At 37.9% G+C, this 18,454-nt stretch overlaps 1 protein-coding gene across 9 annotated transcripts in view; it reads left to right on the plus strand.

Moving 5' to 3' along the window:
• Positions 1-18,454, plus strand: part of TENM1 (teneurin transmembrane protein 1) — a 517,886-nt gene that overhangs the window by 281,617 nt on the left and 217,815 nt on the right. For all 9 annotated transcript variants that reach the window (XM_037909021.2, XM_043523191.1, XM_043523186.1 and 6 more), the window contains one exon: positions 10,529-10,769. In XM_037909021.2, the coding sequence (XP_037764949.1) occupies positions 10,529-10,769 (241 nt within the window). The remainder of the gene's footprint in view (positions 1-10,528; positions 10,770-18,454) is intronic.

The raw sequence follows: 18,454 nt of genomic DNA on the forward strand, positions 1-18,454 counted from the left end.
GCAGATCCTCAGGTGAGAACCACTGCACTATGCTATACGCTAGCAGTCACCACTGGTGGAAGTCATTGTCCATGACAATGACTGACCCGATCACCCACAATTAATCTTGCGAGTAAACAGTTGCTCCTCTGAAATCTGAGTCAGAAACTGACCAAAATTACCCTTCCCCTTCTTTCCCACACCTTATAAATACTAAATCAGGCCAACAGATACAACAAGCAGCTGCTTGGCCTGCCAAGTAAACCTTTGATAGCCACCTATCAAACCAGTGTTGGATGTCCAGATTAAACATATGTCAAGGTTCCTCCCCCACTCTGAACTCTAGGGTACAGATGTGGGGACCTGCATGAAAACCTCCTAAGCTTACTTTTACCAGCTTAGGTTAAAACTTCCCCAAGGTACAAATTAATTTTATCCTTTGTCCTTGGAATAACCACTGCCACCACCAAACTCTAACTGGGTTTACTGGGAAACGTAGTTTGGACACGTCTTTCCCCCCAAAATCCTCCCAACCCTTGCACCCCACTTCCTGGGAAAGGTTTGGTAAAAATCCTCACCAATTTGCATAGGTGACCACAGACCCAAACCCTTGGATCTGAGAACAATGAAAAAGCATTCAGTTTTCTTACAAGAAGACTTTTAATAGAAATAGAAGTAAATAGAAGTAAAGAAATCACCTCTGTAAAATCAGGACGGTAGATACCTTACAGGGTAATTAGATTCAAAACATAGAGAATCCCTCCAGGCAAAACCTTAAGTTACAAAAAAGACACACAGACAAAAATAGTCATTCTATTCAGCACAATTCTTTTCTCAGCCATTTAAAGAAATCATAATCTAACGCATACCTGTTCTATCCCCGGCAAAAGCAGCATACCAACAGACACAGACCCTTTGTTTCTCTCCCTCCTCCCAGCTTTTGAAAGTATCTTGTCTCCTCATTGGTCATTTTGGTCAGGTGCCAGCAAGGTTACCTTTAGCTTCTTAACCCTTTATAGGTGAGAGGACTTTTCCTCTGGCCAGGAAGGATTTTAAAGGGGTTTACCCTTCCCTTTATATTTATGACAACATATAGCCAATGTCTGACAAATCACTTTTTCAGAGCAGAACCTCCCTGGCAATCATATGTACCTCCTGAATGGCTCCCAGATGTCACCACCACGATTATAATGCCTTTTAATTTCTCAATTTACATTTTTCCTTGACCTGTCTGCCACAATCACCAAGGAGGATCCCTTTTGTATCTGCTGTAGCAGCATATTGAACCACACTATTTTGGTCTCCAATGTCTTAAACTGGCCTCCGTTTGGGAGAAGTTGGTATGTGCGCCTATTTCTGCCATCACTTTGCCCACAAGTTTGAGGCTGAAAAGGCCAAGTAGGGGAACTCTATTTTTAATAGCTGTCTAATTAAATTACACAGATGTGACCATTTCAGTATCTTATAAAATAGAACTTTAAAGTCAATATCATATAAAGAGTGAATTGATATTTAGAAAATGTAGATACAAATTGTACAAAGCAAAGCTATAATTCTAATGATAATACAGCAGAAGTTTAAAAAGAAGTATTATAGATCACCCAAACAAAAATTCTGCAGGTGCTCTAGTTATTCACTCCTCTTTTCAAGTGTTTATTTTATGTAAACAGGCACTGATGTAATTGTATCTTTGGGTGTTACCATATGGTAAAATTAAAACTTTCATGGTATCATACATGGTGTTATTTTTAGGGCCCTACCAAATTCACGGCCATGAAAAACACGTCACGGACCGTGAAATCTGGTCTTTTTTGTGCTTTTAGACTATACTATACAGATTTCACTGATTAGACAAGCGTTTCTCAAACTGGGGATCCTGACCCAAAAGAGAGTTGCAGGCGGGTTGCAAGGTTATTTTAAGGGGGGGTCACAGTATTGCCACCCTTACTTCTGCACTGCCTTCAGAGCTGGGCGGCTGGAGAGTGGTGGCTGCTGACTGGGAGCCCAGCTCTGCAGGCAGCAGTGCAGAAGTAAAGGTGGCAATCCCATACCATGCTATCCTTGCTTCTGCGCTGCTGACAGCAACAGCTCTGCCTTCAAGGAGCTACAGCACAACCTGCACAACCTTCTATGAGATCTAGGTCTTACTGCCTGGAAGATTCCACATAGTCTCTCCCTGGTTGATGTAAAGGAACATTTTGAAGTTATAAGACTGTTAGAGATGTCTTCTGATAAAGATCTTTGTTTAACATCTATCCAACCATCATTAGTAGCAACCACCGCAGGAATGTCTCAGAATAAAGTCATATGCATGCTTAAGTGTTGGAAAGATTGGGGTCAAAGAACACCACTCATTTTTTTAAATGACACAAAGTTGAAAATCGTTATAGTGTTGTAGTCTTTCAAGTGAAAATAATGGGTCAAATTCTGTGCTCAGGTTATCCACTGAAGTAGTTACTCCTAAAGGAAATTTAGCCAATATACTCTGAAATTTAAAATAATCTGATCTTGAGTCTCTGAGTACTGTTCCCAGTTGGCATTGAAGTCAATGGGAAACAAAGGCCGTTAGTATTTAAGAGGAGGTATACAGTAACAAACAGGATTGAGCCCATACTCACAAAGCATTTCCTTCAGAAAAAAATATTTTTTGACTGAAGTCTTGTTATGGTGCTGTAACTTCTACCCCACCATTCTGTTTTAGACTGGTATTCTGCATGAAATGGATATACTTTTATACAAGCTAATTGGTGAACCTTACACATCTCAGTCATTTAGAGATTATGGTATGCAGTAAAGCATTTTATACTGCAAAGGTCCTGAAGAAAGGGAGGCATTGTACAGTATTTATAATTTAGAAATCCTTAACATCTTAATAGCTTGTACACGGGACACATTCTTCACATTACACAGCTAGAGCAATGGTCATCATAAAAGCCGGTTATGCTTTAAAATGAGAATTAAACTGCAACCTGCATTTTACAACCATCATATTTCATTTGTAAATATGATTAAACTTTAATATTTTGAAGAAAAACAGCATGAATGAATCTTTCAGTAATATTAGTAAAGGGTTACCATTCTTATTTTTCCAAATCTACTTGTGTTACAATGGTGCACAAATTAAATTAGAAGCTGTTAAGATGTACCCTCTAGCTTGTGAGGGATACAAGTGAATACTCGTAGTACATTTGCCACTAAGAATTAAAAGAAAACATTTAATGGGGTATGTATGAACATAGTGAACTGAATTTATAATTGAAGTAGATCATTACTTTGATGATATATTATTACAGTATTTCTCAATATTTTATATTCATTGATATTATTGAGAATAACAATAGAATATTGTCCCATGTTATTCAATTGTAATGCAATTGTAAAGTATTGCATTTGTAGGACACACTAAATAATGACATTTGTAGGATTCTTCTTTCTTTCAAAAAGAAATGGGTATGAAATTATATATGTGAGTCTTTAGATGCTGTACGTTTGTGAGATATCTTTTAATTAAGAGTTTACAAACTTCCAATTGTCTTATAAATTTGTTTTAATTTTGCATAGAACTGCGTATTCTTTTGTAGACGTCCTTTGAGATGGAGTTCTGTGCTTCATACTCAAAAAGCTTGACACTGTAGTAGGACTAGGAAAAAACAAAAAAATAACCTACAAAAGCAAGGTATTTCATGTTTAAGATGGAAAGCAAAAAATGTTAAGATGTATAAGAAAAGAAATAGAAAATAATATTGAAAATATTATAATGTCAATATATAAATCAATTGTATGACCCCATTTGGAGTACTAGGTTTTGTTCTGCTCATCCTATCCCAAAAACAATATAGCAGAAATAGAAGGGGTTCAGATATGAGCAACATATAATTAAGGGCTTTTAGGGTCACAGGGCATATACACATAAACATGCAGACCATTTCTTGTAAAATGTACTCTCATAGAATGGTAGAACTTCAGTGGAAATTAAGATTATGAGAACTTAATAAGATCAGGCCTAAATACAGCAACAAGCAGTGCTACAATACTGTTTGTCTCCAGCACATGTTTAATTGTTATTTTGTCATCTTAGGCCCTGATCCTGAATGAGATGCCTCCATCTTATTGCAGGTTCAGGGACTTGAACTATAAGCTTCTCCTAGCCTTACACTTTGATATTCATCTTTGTTGTCCTTGCTATACCTGATCTTTTTCAATTCTTCATTACATGCCTTTCTGAGCTGTGTGCAGTGCTGTGGTTGGGGTCTTTCTAGCCAAGTACGCAATGACTCCAACATCTCCTCATCGTACTCTTTCATATTTATCCATTCCAGTATTTTTGTTTTCATAAATAAGATTTCAATGATGTTCATTTATCTACACTTGATAAACTATTGCAGCTCTGATTCTAACTGAGCAGTTTTAACACCGAGGGAACTCTTAAATAGAAAACTAAATTCTCAGAACATATGTTACTATTTAATTAAATAATGGATTCCAAGTTAATTCAAATTCAACCAGTATATATTTGGTGAAGAAATATAGCAATAAATAATGAATTTAGGTTCTGGAAAGAATTAAAATACTTACAAAGCACTACAGATTAAATGCAAAACTTTTAAGGTTCATTACTTTTCAATATATTCTCTTTGACATACTTTAGTGGGTAGCAATACAGGCTACTGTTCCCTTGTCACTAAATGATACAACAGCTCAATTAATAGAATAGAATCATAGAAGATTAGGGTTAGAAGAGACCTCAGGAGGTCAACTAGTCAAACCTCAATTAAATCATCCCAGCCAGGGCTTTGTCAAGCTGGGCCTTAAAAACCTCTAAGGATGGAGATTCCACCACCCCCCTAGGTAACCCATTCCAGTGCTTCACCACTCTCCTAGTGAAATAGTTTTTCCTCATATCCAACCTAGACCTCCCCAACTGCAACTTGAGACCATTACTCCTCGTTCTGTCATCTGCTACCACTGAGAACAGCCGAGCTCCATCCTCTTTGGAACCCCCCCTTCAGATAGTTGAAGGCTGCTATCAAATCACTCCTCACTCCTCTCTTCTGCAGACTAAATAAGCCCAGTTCCCTTAGCCTCTCCTCATAAGTCATGTGCCCCGGCCCCATAAGCATTTTCGTTACCCTCCGCTGGACTCTCTCCAATTTGTCCACATCCTTTCTGTACTGGGGGGCCCAAAATTGGACGCAATACTCCAGGTGTGGCCTCACCAGTGCCCAGTAGAGGGGAATAATCACTTCCCTCGATCTGCTGGCAATGCTCCTACTAATGCAGCCCAATATGCCGCTAGCTATCTTGGCAACAAGGGCACACTGTTGACTCATATCCAGCTTCTCGTCCACTGTAATCCCCAGGTCCTTTTCTGCAGAAATGCTGCTTAGCCAGTCGGTCCCCATCCTGTAGCAGTGCATAGGATTCTTCCATCCTAAGTGCAGGACTCTGCACTTGTCTTTGTTGAACCTCATCAGATTTCTTTTGGCCCATTTCTGGTTTTATGGATGGAAAATGGATAATGAAATATCCATCAAAAGTGCCATGAAAATAGTTCTGCCAAAGTCCTAGTGTAACAACGATAGACCCTGGTCGTTGTTGGGCAGGATCAAACCTGAGACCTCTGAAGCTAAATGCATGAGCCTCTACTGCATGAGCTAAAAGCCGTACAGTTGTTAGCTAATGCTGTAGAGCAAACCCATTAATCTCTCTCTCTAAATAGTCTCGGTGCCACTAGATAGGACAGAGCACCACACCCAAGAGATGTGTGAGTTACACTAACTGTGCTCAAAAATAATTTTCAATCAATAATGAACTATGTATGGAATAGCTTTCTGTGATGTTCTTGAGGGGAGGAGGAGTAGTCTCTTGAGCTTACTGGATCATCTTTTTACAAATCCTCTTACAAATTGAAAAAAGATCACGGTGCTTTCTCTTTTTGGTTGACTTTTACCCCAATCTCAGTACTTACGCATCTTCCCTTTCAGAGATTACTTTTAATTTTAAGGCTTCGGAAGAGGAAATATTTTGCTTTTAGAATATACCAGATTTTACCAAGGGTCAGGTGATTTCAGGGAATTTCCCCAAGGGGTATACTCCCTCTGATATACTGGGGTATACTCTACAGGATTTTGTGTAAACAGGTAAACAAATAAATGCTACGTCCCTCATCCTTCCTCTCTGCAAGCACATGCAATCCTGGTATGTGAGATTTATCAGAAGATAAGGAGGAAATTCTTTATAGAGCTTCTTGATTAAATATTGGGAGCTCATCACTGATGAGCAATTTTACAATGTTCAACCATTATAATAGGAGGGAATTGAGGTTGGCAACCAGGTTGTTCAGAATATTACTCCATTCACAGTCCAAACGTACCATAAAAATGACAGTAAATTATGAAAACCTATACTACTAAAACAATGCCACGTTTGAAAACCTTTGCCCTGTAAAAACTACAAACCCTACAACCAACTTACAACCCAAGTAAAGGACAGTGATATTTTAAAAGGGGATCTACTACCCCTGAAACAAGATAAAAAATCAGTAACATGCTCTATGATCTTCTCCATCATCTCTTTTGCTTTGCTTTACAACATCAAGATTAACTACCTGAATCACTAGGCAGAAGTTAAGAATCCATGTTTTTAAAGGCTCTTATTCCTCACTTTCCTTTCTCCATAACAATTTAGCTATATGGCCTCTGATTATAGGTATATTTTCATGTGATATTAACCAAGTGCCTTCCAATAGGATTGATCCAAACCAAAGTAAAAACATCCACCCCAACCCAGAACCCAAACTCTGTTTAAAAAAAAAAGAATCCTATGAGATGTTATCTTCAAAGAAGCAGAATTATGAGGAAATATTTTTTCCTTCTTTAACATACTATCATCACAGGATTCTTACTCTTGGAGAGTAAGTAGCTCAAAGGATATCTCCAAATAAAATCTGAATGAATTACCACTGCAGTAAGCAAAGCAAGAATGCCTAACACAAAGCAACATGAAAATGTTTATTTTTTTGTATAGCAAGAAGGTATAAGATACAGTACCTCCAAAAGTCAACAAAGAGGTGTTAAAACAAGCATAGGCTCAAAGGAACATTCTCAGAAAACAGATTTCTTTTCCTGAATTTGTCCTCCTGAATTGAGAGAAATTCTGAGAAATAAACTTTTTGGGGATATAGAGCTTGGACACCCCATATCTGAAATGGGTTTTTCCATCACTAGTCACCCTACAGGGGCAGGGCAGGATTGCTGGCAGATTTGAAATAACTCTTTCTGTATCACATGGTGCTGCACAATTGAGGCCACAGACCATTTCCCTGAACTTGGACACTGCTTTAGGTTTTTTCACAGGGAACATGATCTGAGCCTAAGTATTGTAACCGAGAATTTTAGGCTGAGGACATATTTTGTAGTTATGTTTTTAGGTGAACAGTAACCTCTGTCAGGCTAATGAATATATTGAAAACTAATTATATACCGTATTTGCATTTCATAGATAGACTTTTTGATTTCCTAAGAAATTAAAATATCTGAACAGTAGTCCATCAGTAACAATTAAAGAACGAAGACAGGTATTGCAATGAATAGATATCATTATGTGAAGAATAACAGGAGGATACAACTTCACAGCTAAGCTAATTCCCATATCAGACCCACACACTTTAGGTGCTTGTTGGTTTTAGACAAATTTCCATTCATAATTTTACTTCTGAGGTATTTAAATGATTTTGTATGAAGTTAGTTTGCACAGTCTACTGTGTATTTAGAGCTCTAAGGAATCATTGGTATGCAGATTTAGACACAAACATTTTTTTATCACAAGCAACATTTTTCTGTGATATAAAAATAAAGTTAATGAGATGTAGACTTAGTCTCAAAGTAAGTAAAATAAAAATAACTTCAGCAAATTAGAAACAGTCTGTAAAAAACTAATTAGAAATTCAAGGCCAGATTTTCAGCTCAAGTCAATGAAATTGCAGCAGTTACACCAGCTGAGGCTCTATTCCTAAATCTCTCTCTCTCTCTCTCACCTCCTCCCCCACCTACCACTTAGATTGTGAATCAGGGTTTTATATGATATAGTCACACAAAAGGCTGACAAGTATAGTGTTTAATCTCCTTCTACCCACAGCAGTAAAGTGGAATCACCCAGGGAATATAGTGCACATGTAAATTTTGAGTACTAATATTGTCGGGGCAAATTCTTCCCATCTTCCATAGGTACAAAGACATCATGGCCAGCAGAAATGGGCAGTACCATTGCACAAGCATAGACAGGATTCAGGGTCCACATAGCATAAAATTTACATGTGGCATAGAACAAACTGAGCTCTATGACAGATATCTGTGTGCCAGTACAGGAAGTAGGTAGTAGTGAGGCAAAAGGAGAAGTAGTAGGGCTGGAGGATGCATTACTATGTGGATCAATGTTCCCTCTAATTTTTTACATCCATGTGCAGAATGAATTTTGTTACGTGCACCAATATGGAGGTGAATTCTGGGGATCATCAGAATTCCATCCCAAGTAGCCTTGCTAGAATGAGATACTGGTATATTAAAAAAACAAACAAACAAACAAACAAAAAACCTTGGAAACAACAACCAAAAAAAGTTACTGTATAACAAACACATACAACATACATTTCATATTCACAGGCAATGCCACAAGCAGCCTGCAGAGGAATTGCATATTGAAACAGAGAATTTAAATTGGGCTGTCTGGGGAGAGTGAGAGCAGCTGTGGGATTGGGTTAGCATAGGAAGGGGACAGAGCAGCAGAAGCAGTTGGGGCAGTTGAAGAGAGGTGCTTGTTTGGGCTCCACTGGAAATCAGTAACTGTTATTTTTCTCTGTTGGCAATGGAGGTTTCTCAGTCAGTATGAGGCAATCCCCTCAAAGCCAATTTCTGGCCTGTGCCCCACCGTCTGAGAAACCTTACACTAGAAGTGACTGTGAAGTTGGCCGTGAGAAAGAAAGGAGACTGCAGAACTTCCCACTGCAGGAGGAAGTTAAACTGGTTGGATCACTGCTGCCTGATGACTGTCCCTAGGGTCATTATAACTGCTTCATACCAGCTCCTGCCATTTCCAGTCCTAATCTGCTTGCGATCATGCAAACTGAAATTTGCAAAAGATTCTATCTTGTGGGTGGGAATGTGTAACATGGAGGTAAAATGTTTGCCATAGGAGGTGCATTGCCCTTGGCGCATGTGTGTATAAGACAGGCTCTTAGAATGGGACATTTGAGGGTCTAAAAGCCCTGAGAGCTCTTCCCTTTCCTTTCCTTTCTGAAGAACACTTGGAAACTCTCCATACCAGTCAGAGTGACTGTATGTGTACAAGTGTGTATGAAAATAGGATGCAAAAGCTGGCAGGTTTCATTGGGGTAAATATGATGCAAACACAAAGACTTAAGTCCTCAAAGCTTAAGGGTTAGTAATGTATTACTTAAAAGTTAGTTACACTCTGTGGAAGGGTGAGAAGTTTCCTGGCAGCAGAAATACTAGCAAATGTGAGCCACCAGTTTAGGAGCTGGCGGTCTTTCATGTCAATAGCACCACAGTTCACTGGCAGCAACGTATTCAGATTTTGTCAGCTATTTGTTAGTAAACCAATAGCTACAGCAATCCTTAAAAAGTAATGGTAGCATCTTCACACTGTCTCTGAGGGATTTCCTTGCTCAGCTGCTCATAATTTTCCCCCTGGCTCTCTTGCTCCTGCATAATAGATTTTGGAGTCTTAGTATCTCCAGGTGCTTAGTGTCTTCAAGGTAGCAGCAGCAGGAGGACACTCCTAAGCTGTCTTGGGCAACAACAGTACTAGCAAGTAACAGAACAGTGATTATGCAAACCCAACAGCCTTTCCTTAAAGCTCCTACTAAGAGCTTCATTCACTTTACAGTCTGGTCTGATGATGACTGCCAGCTCCTCTGCTTTTAAATACCACAGAACCTTCTCTCCAGGTGTGTGTCATCATTGCCTCACTGATAGTCTCTGCTAGAACTTTTTCTCAGGCCTAACTGACAAATACATTAACGTAGTAGTGTAAATCTGTTAACCTTATTTCATGGGAGATGTTTATTATTTCATGGTTTTGAAGAGGGCTGATTGAATCATTCTCTGTTTTGATTTGAAGTGCAGGATGTTTATTCTTGTAACCTGTCTGTTTCTTTCACAGGTATTTTCCTAAATGGGATTTACAGCTGATGAAATCAGATGCTTTCTGTGCTGTAACTCAATGTCATTCTGATTTATTTGTTAAAAAAAATGCTATGAAAAATTACGTGAGTGCTGCTTCATTTATTTTAACCACTGCAGCACTGAAGAATTGACATACAAATTCAAATCTGTGAATATTCTTTATTTCATAAGAGGATTTTAAATGAATTCATATGTTACAATAACATTTTACAGACCGACTGAAATTAAACCTCTACTACACCATACTGTAATCCTGTTAAATATAATACCATGTTTTTCTGATTGCTGTTTAAAATAGTAACTCTATGGATTTGTTTGTCTTGTCTTTCTGGTTTGCTTTTTTTTAGATATACCGGGCAGCCCACGTAACCAGTTCACATTCAGACCACTCCCACCCCCTCCACCACCACCACATGCATGCACCTGCAGCAGAAAACCACCTCCAACAGCAGATTCTCTCCAGAAAAGATCAATGACAACCCGCAGTCAGCCCAGTCCAGCTGCTCAAACCCCTCCAACCAGTATGCAAGATTCCGTACATCTCCATAACAGCTGGGTCTTGAATAGTAATATACCATTGGAGACAAGGTATATATAAACGGAGCCTACTATTCTTAAGAGTTTAAAAAGGGCGGGGGGGTCTGAGGATGAGATGAAAAAATAATAGGAGTGAGAGAAAGAATGGCTGTGTCGTTCAGGACACACAAAGCTTTTTGATGTGAAGCATTATTATCATCATGTTATTAGTTAACCTATATCATTAATGCTCAGAAAAGCACATTTTGAAAAGTGTTGCGGGAGGGGTAATTGAACTCCAAAGATGTGTTCAAGAAGTGTGCATTCTGTGCTTATTCGTTGTAAATTTGCATACACACATCTGTGCACCTATGCAGCCTCATCTTATGTGGCAGGAGGCATTTTGCCTTAGAAGCATCAAAGAAACTCCGCATGAAGGCCATGCCTCAGGGAATCTCTGCACTCCATAGGATCTGAAAGCATTCAGCCTGCAGTCTTTGGCCTCCTGATAAACCTCAGGTGTGAAACAATACCCAAGAAATTATCATTGTACATAAACATGCAGGATGTTTTCAGATACGTATAAGCAAAAGAAGGCCAAAATGGCTTGAGGTTTCAGAAATGATTATAGAATCAACATTGCATTCAGTTGATGATCTGAGGCCTGATTATGAAAGCCTTATTGCCTCAAAAAACAAATATTGAAGTCAAGGATTGAGCTTTGGATAATTTACTTGAATAATAGTCTGCAAAATGATTATCTGAATAAAATACCTTTCCAATTCGGAAAGAATCTGTAATGTAGGGAGACAAATTCTGTCTCCTGAGGTGACTATCCCTGAATATCCTTGACTTTTTCGGTTGAAAGCTGTTATTGTAATCTGAACAGCTAATTTTATAGGCCATTAATCAGAGCTGTGCCATTCAAGTTTTTCCAATTTCCAATTTTCAAACATTCAAGTCCTGTTTAGTTATCAACCTGAAACTTGGGCCATTTTATAGACCTTTTGAGTAAATTAGTTACTGAGTTTTGCACAAGCTTCTCCTTCCCCACATGGAACATTGTGGGTCTGAACCTGAGTAGTCTTGGCTGGTGCTTGCATTTGGTTTTCAGGTTTGTTCAAAACACCAACTGTTCAGTTTTCCCCACATGTCCTGAAATTGATGAATTTCACACAAATGTAACACTAACTATTTAATATAACGGGTACTTTCACAAAAGCATTTTCCCTTTCAAACATACATGTGCACTTATTTAACTATTATCCGAGGGAAAAATTTGATGGTCTTGCAATGAGATGAAATTGTTTTGGCTTGACTCAGAACAAAATATGCAACATACTTCTTTATGTAATTTGGCTGCTACAATATACCAGTGTCGCTTTGAATAAGTTACTCCCTTCTGAAAGGGTGTAAATTTGACATGAAAGGAGGGGCTGATTTAATTGTGATCATTATTATTTTCTGAGTTAAGACTTTGGTATGTTATTTGCTTGAAAAATGAATGCCAGGCAAGGAATCAAGGGGTATGTCAACTCCATCAAATGAATGCACGACTTAAATTTTTGGTCAGAAAATGAGTATTTTAAAATTGATACATAATATGGTCCCCGTGATATATTTCTGATGCTTCCATCTGAAATTTACATTTAACCATGTTTGCCCAGATTTCACCCACATACTTCCTATAACCAGGCAAGATATCATCTTTAAATTATGTGTGAAGTCCTTAGCAGAATTTCATAATGTAGGGTCTTATATAAAAGCTGAGGCCAGAAAAAGCATCTTTGGTTTACTCTGAAGTAATTCAAGAGTAAGAAGTCAAGGAAAAACTGCAGAAAATGGTTGGAGCACATACCTCCAAAATATGTACATTTCAAATACTCAGAACATGTACCAGTAACTTTCCAATCTAATTCCATTACTGTGTAGATAATAATTTTAAAAAATTCAAAATACAATAGATGGTTGGAATCAGAATTTCTGATTACATTATTTTCAGGATGAAAGATCTCCAGTGGTTTCTATGATGCAAGGACTGGTATTTAACTAATATTTCACTGTTATTATATTGCCTATTGGCCTGATCCAGTGCCCCATGAACACAATGGGAACTCTTACATTGACTTCAACAGGCACTGATCAGGTTTTATGTAGCCTTCCTATGTCATAATAGCTCATTCTTTCCTCTCCAGACTTCCCTATTTGGGGGCAGATCTTTGGTAATTTAACTGTGCTCCCTTTTGAACCCCCTTCATTTTCAGTGATTTTCATTAATTTTACAGACTTAAATTGGCTATGAAATATTCCCATCAATGGTATTATACAGTCTAAGTGTAAGTGATTGATTGGTTAATGGATGACCATGCCATGCTCTGTGTTGGAGATTCATGATGGAGAACAACGTGTGGACTCCTTTTCCTTGAGTGGCAGAGTCTGGGGGCTTTCCACATTCAACACTCCCAGCCCAAGGTGTTGGTTGTGGCTGTCTTCGTTGATTTCCAGTATCCTCTGATGGCTGCAACATCTTAGGAACCTCTTGGTGGCTGCACAGCTATTTTCTAGAATTAATCTGGAATTATTTGGGGACAAAAATATGTCCATGAATGAAATTGTAAGTTATAGCTCCATGGTCACCAGACAGAAAAGGCCTAGAGCGCACAACACAGCATTAGAGAAAAGAGATCCTTGCTTTTTCCCCTTCACCATGGGGTGATCAGATGGGACAAGAAAATGAAATGGTTAAATCTCTAGGTTCTCCCCCCACTCACACATACACTACAATTGAAAATAGTCTTAGAAAATACAAGTAATATGGCAATGGTGGCTGTATTTCAGTGCTAAATCTTTCTTGTATAATAGTACTCAAATCTACCTAATATGCATAAGCAGATTTTTTTAGAACATTTGCAATTGAAGAGTAGATTTAGAGACATTAATTTATGCCCTACCTTAATAACTGGAAAAAAATCAGAATGCACATGTTCAGTGCTTACATCCAATAATATCTCATGTTAATCCTTAAACCTTACCAGGGTTTGCACAATCTAGCTATAGCCACATAGATTTAGAGATATTTTTTTTTCATACAGGAAAAGACTTCCGAGAACTAATCATGTGGCCTATAAATCCTGTTTACTACAAATAATCAGAAATGGAGCAAGCTTCTCAGCCTACCCATAGTGGCAGATATGTAATATTTCACATTTACATGAAGGAAAATTCCATAATTCTAAAAATATATTTACTGTATTGAGATTAGAAACATACTCTTATGTAATTAGATTTTGAAGATCCATATTGAATGGAAAAGGTCAGACCTAAAAGAGTGGATAATGAAACAGTATATTTTAGAATTGCTTCTATATTGTAACACATTGTATTTATTATATCTTATATAACAAGGCAAAACAGAAATTCTACTAATACTTCTTGCTTCTGACTAAGGTTTAATAATAATGAATTAATCCTCACTACATCCGCATGAATGAATGAGTTGTCATCTCAGTTTCCTGGATGGATAGATTGAGGCACAGACAGATGAAGTGACTTCCCCAAGTTCACACAAGATGTCTTTGGCAGAGGCAGAAATGGAGTTCAGAACTGCCAGGTCCCATTCCTTAATAACAAGACAGTTCCTTCTCCTGTATTAATTAATATGATAGGGAACTGTTTTCCCCAACCATGAGCCATTTTTCATTAAAATAAACTCAAAAGAAAAAAAAAGTAAAGTACATATAGGACTCTTTAGTGGAGGAGGTATGAGAGAAGCTGCTGACAAAGAAATAGGAGGAAAAGTGAATCTGCAAAGGGTCCAGAAGGTTGGACTGACAATTGACTGCGTATAGCCATCCAAGAGAGTGATATATGTGCATATACACAATTGCATAATATGTGTTCACATACAGTACTGAGAACAACTTATTTACTATTAAAATGACTTATGAACATGCATTAATTTCATTGCAACACATAGATCATAATTTGTAAATATTATCAACAAAAGTCTGCAAAGATCTCGCATAACATAAAACACAGGTACCATTAATTCTCTTTTTTAGCACCATAATATTAATGGCATCTTACATAATTGATTTTTCTCCCCCAGAATAAAGTAAGCACAATCTATTGCCTATTCCCTTCCTTCCCTCTAAAATTATGTTTTTCAGGATTCATAGATACTTTGCTCTAATCTTTCAAATCCTCTGATTTACAGTGCCATATATTGTCATTAACTTTGACAGCCCCATCTGAATGTGGCTTACTGCTTTTTATAGGGTACATTTTAAACTCAGACAACTCAGTAAAGCATATTTCCCCTCTCTTCTGTGCCCTCTTATATCAATATTATTGTAAGTATTCCACTTCTTGCTGTGTTTTCCTTGTACTTCACTATTCCTTTATTTCAGTCAGCTCCAATGTAAGGTGGAAAAATGGCATTTTAAAATGTTGTTTCTAACTGTAATACTAATCTTAGTCCTTTTTGTGTTATGCTATGGTGCCCTTTTCGTGGATAAGTCAGATCAAGCTTTGGATGTGCTTATTTTGAGTACAACTTTGCACATGTTTTCTAAAAGACTAGATTCACAATAACTTTCATTAATTTGCTGTTAAAAGCAACAAACCTTTTTTAACTTTGATTTCCCCCCAAAGTGTTTATTTTCATTTCTGTATTTTGGACTAAAGTGTTTTACATGTTTGCTTATTCCTTCATTTTTATTAACTTTCATTCTAGTTCCTCTAACCCATTTAGCATGTTAGCAATAAGATGCTGAGTGGACTGAAATCTACTTCAGTGTACTGTCTATGCCCAAGGTACTGTGGCAAAAAAAACTTCATTTAAGTAGCCTGGGCATCCTGGTAATAACCCCTCTAAAGAGGGCATTGTGGTATCAGGCCATGAACCTGAGATTCAGTTATCATTAATTCATATACTTAACTTAAAAATGTTAGAAAAATAGGGGAGGCACTTCGGGTTCAAGCCACCTATGATTTTTAGCTATTGTCTAATTAGCAATACATCTAAGCAATAAAGTTTGGATTTGGTTCTAAACTCTCCAAATGTGGGGATTCTTTGAGGAGAGGGTTGGACTAGATGACCTCCTGTGGTCTCTTTCAACCCTAATCATCTATGATTCTATCTTAGGCTCTAATGTTTGTCTACATGGAGAGACCTAATGCATAGCAGCTAGGATGTGAATCTGCAGCGAACTGGTCTGCCACGCACTAAGTCACCATGTGGACCCTGCTACTGTGCGCTAAAAGTTTTCAAGCAAGGTCCATATGGTGACTTAGTGTGCGGCAAGCTGGTGCACTGTAGATTACACTCTTAACTTGCTGTGCTCTAACTGACCATGTAGTCAAGCCCCATCTCTATACGGAACCAATGCTCAGAAACATTGTAGGATCCATAAACTTCTGTTTTTCTAAGGATACCATCTTGTTTATGATGGAGTCTACTTACACTGGAAATCTTATGACTATCACTTACCAGGATGTTTTTTAATTATGATTATACTGCCACCTTCTTATTTAAGGATATACATAAACAAACAGAATTTGCCCTAATCAGAGGAGCACGTATGTGGCTGCCTAAACCCTAGAAAGCTGTCTGTGGTCTCGGTGGCCAGGTTAAGCTGGACTAGTGTTCAAGGCTGAAATCAAGAAATCTCTGCTCCATACTTGAAAATTGCAGAATTGTTGGGGAGATGAAAACCTAGTGTGCCTTTTTATCCTTGATCACTGGACGTGAGCAGGGTATGGATCCTGCCTCTGATAGCCAGTGAGATGGTCCCAAAATAAAAGGGTTGCTTTTGTCATCTCCCAAGTGTACACTGATTGTTGCTTCAGGAGGAAAGAATCTAGCTTGTTGAAGTCCCATTACTACTGTTTGCCTGAGTTCTGTTCTTTAGTTCAGCCAAGGTCATAACAATTTTAAAAACTCTGCTGTGGTTGACTGGCTGTCATGCAGACAGGGTAGAACCACTTCTTTCAAACACTTGGGAACCCACTGTTGCTGAGTCTTATTGGGTGGAACCACCGCTGACCCTGTAAGTAAAGGAACAGGTTTGGATGGTTGCATAAAGTGAAAATAAAAATCACACAGCTTCTCCAGGGCAAGTGGAGCAGCGTATGGGGGAGCTGTAGAGTACTCATGAATCAACAGATAGGGAAACCATTACCATTTAGACAATAGCCTTAGTTAATAAATTATTTGTAAAAGAAGCCTACTCTTGAGTTAATTTTAACTTACTCTTTATTATTCTGAAAATAAATGTAGAGTGATTTCATTTCTTATGAGCTTTCTTTTAAACCACATTGTTCAATATCTGTTACTGTGACATGTCTCTTGTATTTTGTCATTTTCTGTCTAATTAAACAATAAATCTAACCTCCCTAGAGATTATATTTAAAAGAAAAGTCATGACAAGGGTTAGAAACTCATTCTGAAAGTGCCATGTATTGTCACTGTGCAGAAGAGAGGATCTGAAAACTTCAAATTTCTGAATTGTTAAAAAAAAGTAAGGCTGTAAATTTGACCCTGAATTTAAAATAAAATAGCTTTAAATACAATCCTCAATTTAGCAATGCAGGAACAAACCTTGTATTATGGAAATAAAAATATAAAAATTTGTCATCTACAATGAGATACAATTTTAATGTCTCCCACTATGGCACTTGAGGTTCCTTCTTCTCTTGCATAATTTAGAACCCAGTCACTATGGATGAAAACATTTTAAATTGTTCATATACTCCACAGCAATTTTTCTTTGGGAGAGGGTCAAGTTGCAGCTCCACTGGAACACCATGATAAATATTTTGGATGTATAGGTATTTTAATCCTTTCTGAATCTAACATCATATTCTAGGTTATGTCCCCTCATTAATTAATTTAATGTAATGCATATAAAGTAAGAAACCAGGGTAAAAATGTGCAGTTTTTGTATAATAGCTAGTGGCCCAGTAGGCCTGGCAGCCTTCCATAAAGCATGACAATCTCATTTGCTAAAATAGAAACAAACAAAATGAATGTTATTTTAGACGGGAAAAGAGTGATGCCAGATTAAATCCAGAGGGTTTGAATTGGTTTGGAGAACAGGAGCATCACATATAGAGGCTCACAGTATAGATAGGCAAAATTTCCTTTTCCTATGTCCACACTGTTTGATATAGCTTGGGGCAGTAGGATGATTTGGAAGTGATTCCCAGAAAATATGTAGCCCCTTGAAATATTTGGAAAGTAAAATGCTATTTAGGTACATGCTGCGGTGTATCCCTTGCAAGCATAGTTATCTGTAAGTGAAATTTGCAACAGTTACATTGCAGCATGGCTGTTGGCTGTACCTTTGAGTATGTGGATATTTGGGGGCCTATCTAGGAGTATTTTGGACCTGGCCCCTCTCAAGTATTAGTGGATTCTAACTGTTAAAATGTTCATTTATTTACAGACTGAACTACAACAGTTGTATAGTTTATGAGGCAGAGATTTTAATGGCCTATTCCAACTCTTGTTGAAGTCAATCGAAAGACTGCCATTGACTTCAGAGTGAGGGTTAGATCAGGGCTTAAATCAAGTGGTGAAGATAGGGTGACTTAGGGTATGTCTACACTGGCAAGTTTCTGCGCAACAAGTTATACCACTTTTATTAAAGCGCTGGAATTAAACCACTGTTGAATGTCCACACTGTGCTCCTTGTGATGGATGAGCGCATCCACATTAGCAGCTCTTGCAATTAGCAACCTCATGGGGCAGGCAC

Source organism: Chelonia mydas, chromosome 9 (assembly GCF_015237465.2).
Source record: "Chelonia mydas isolate rCheMyd1 chromosome 9, rCheMyd1.pri.v2, whole genome shotgun sequence".
In the NCBI taxonomy this organism is placed as follows: domain Eukaryota; kingdom Metazoa; phylum Chordata; order Testudines; family Cheloniidae; genus Chelonia; species Chelonia mydas.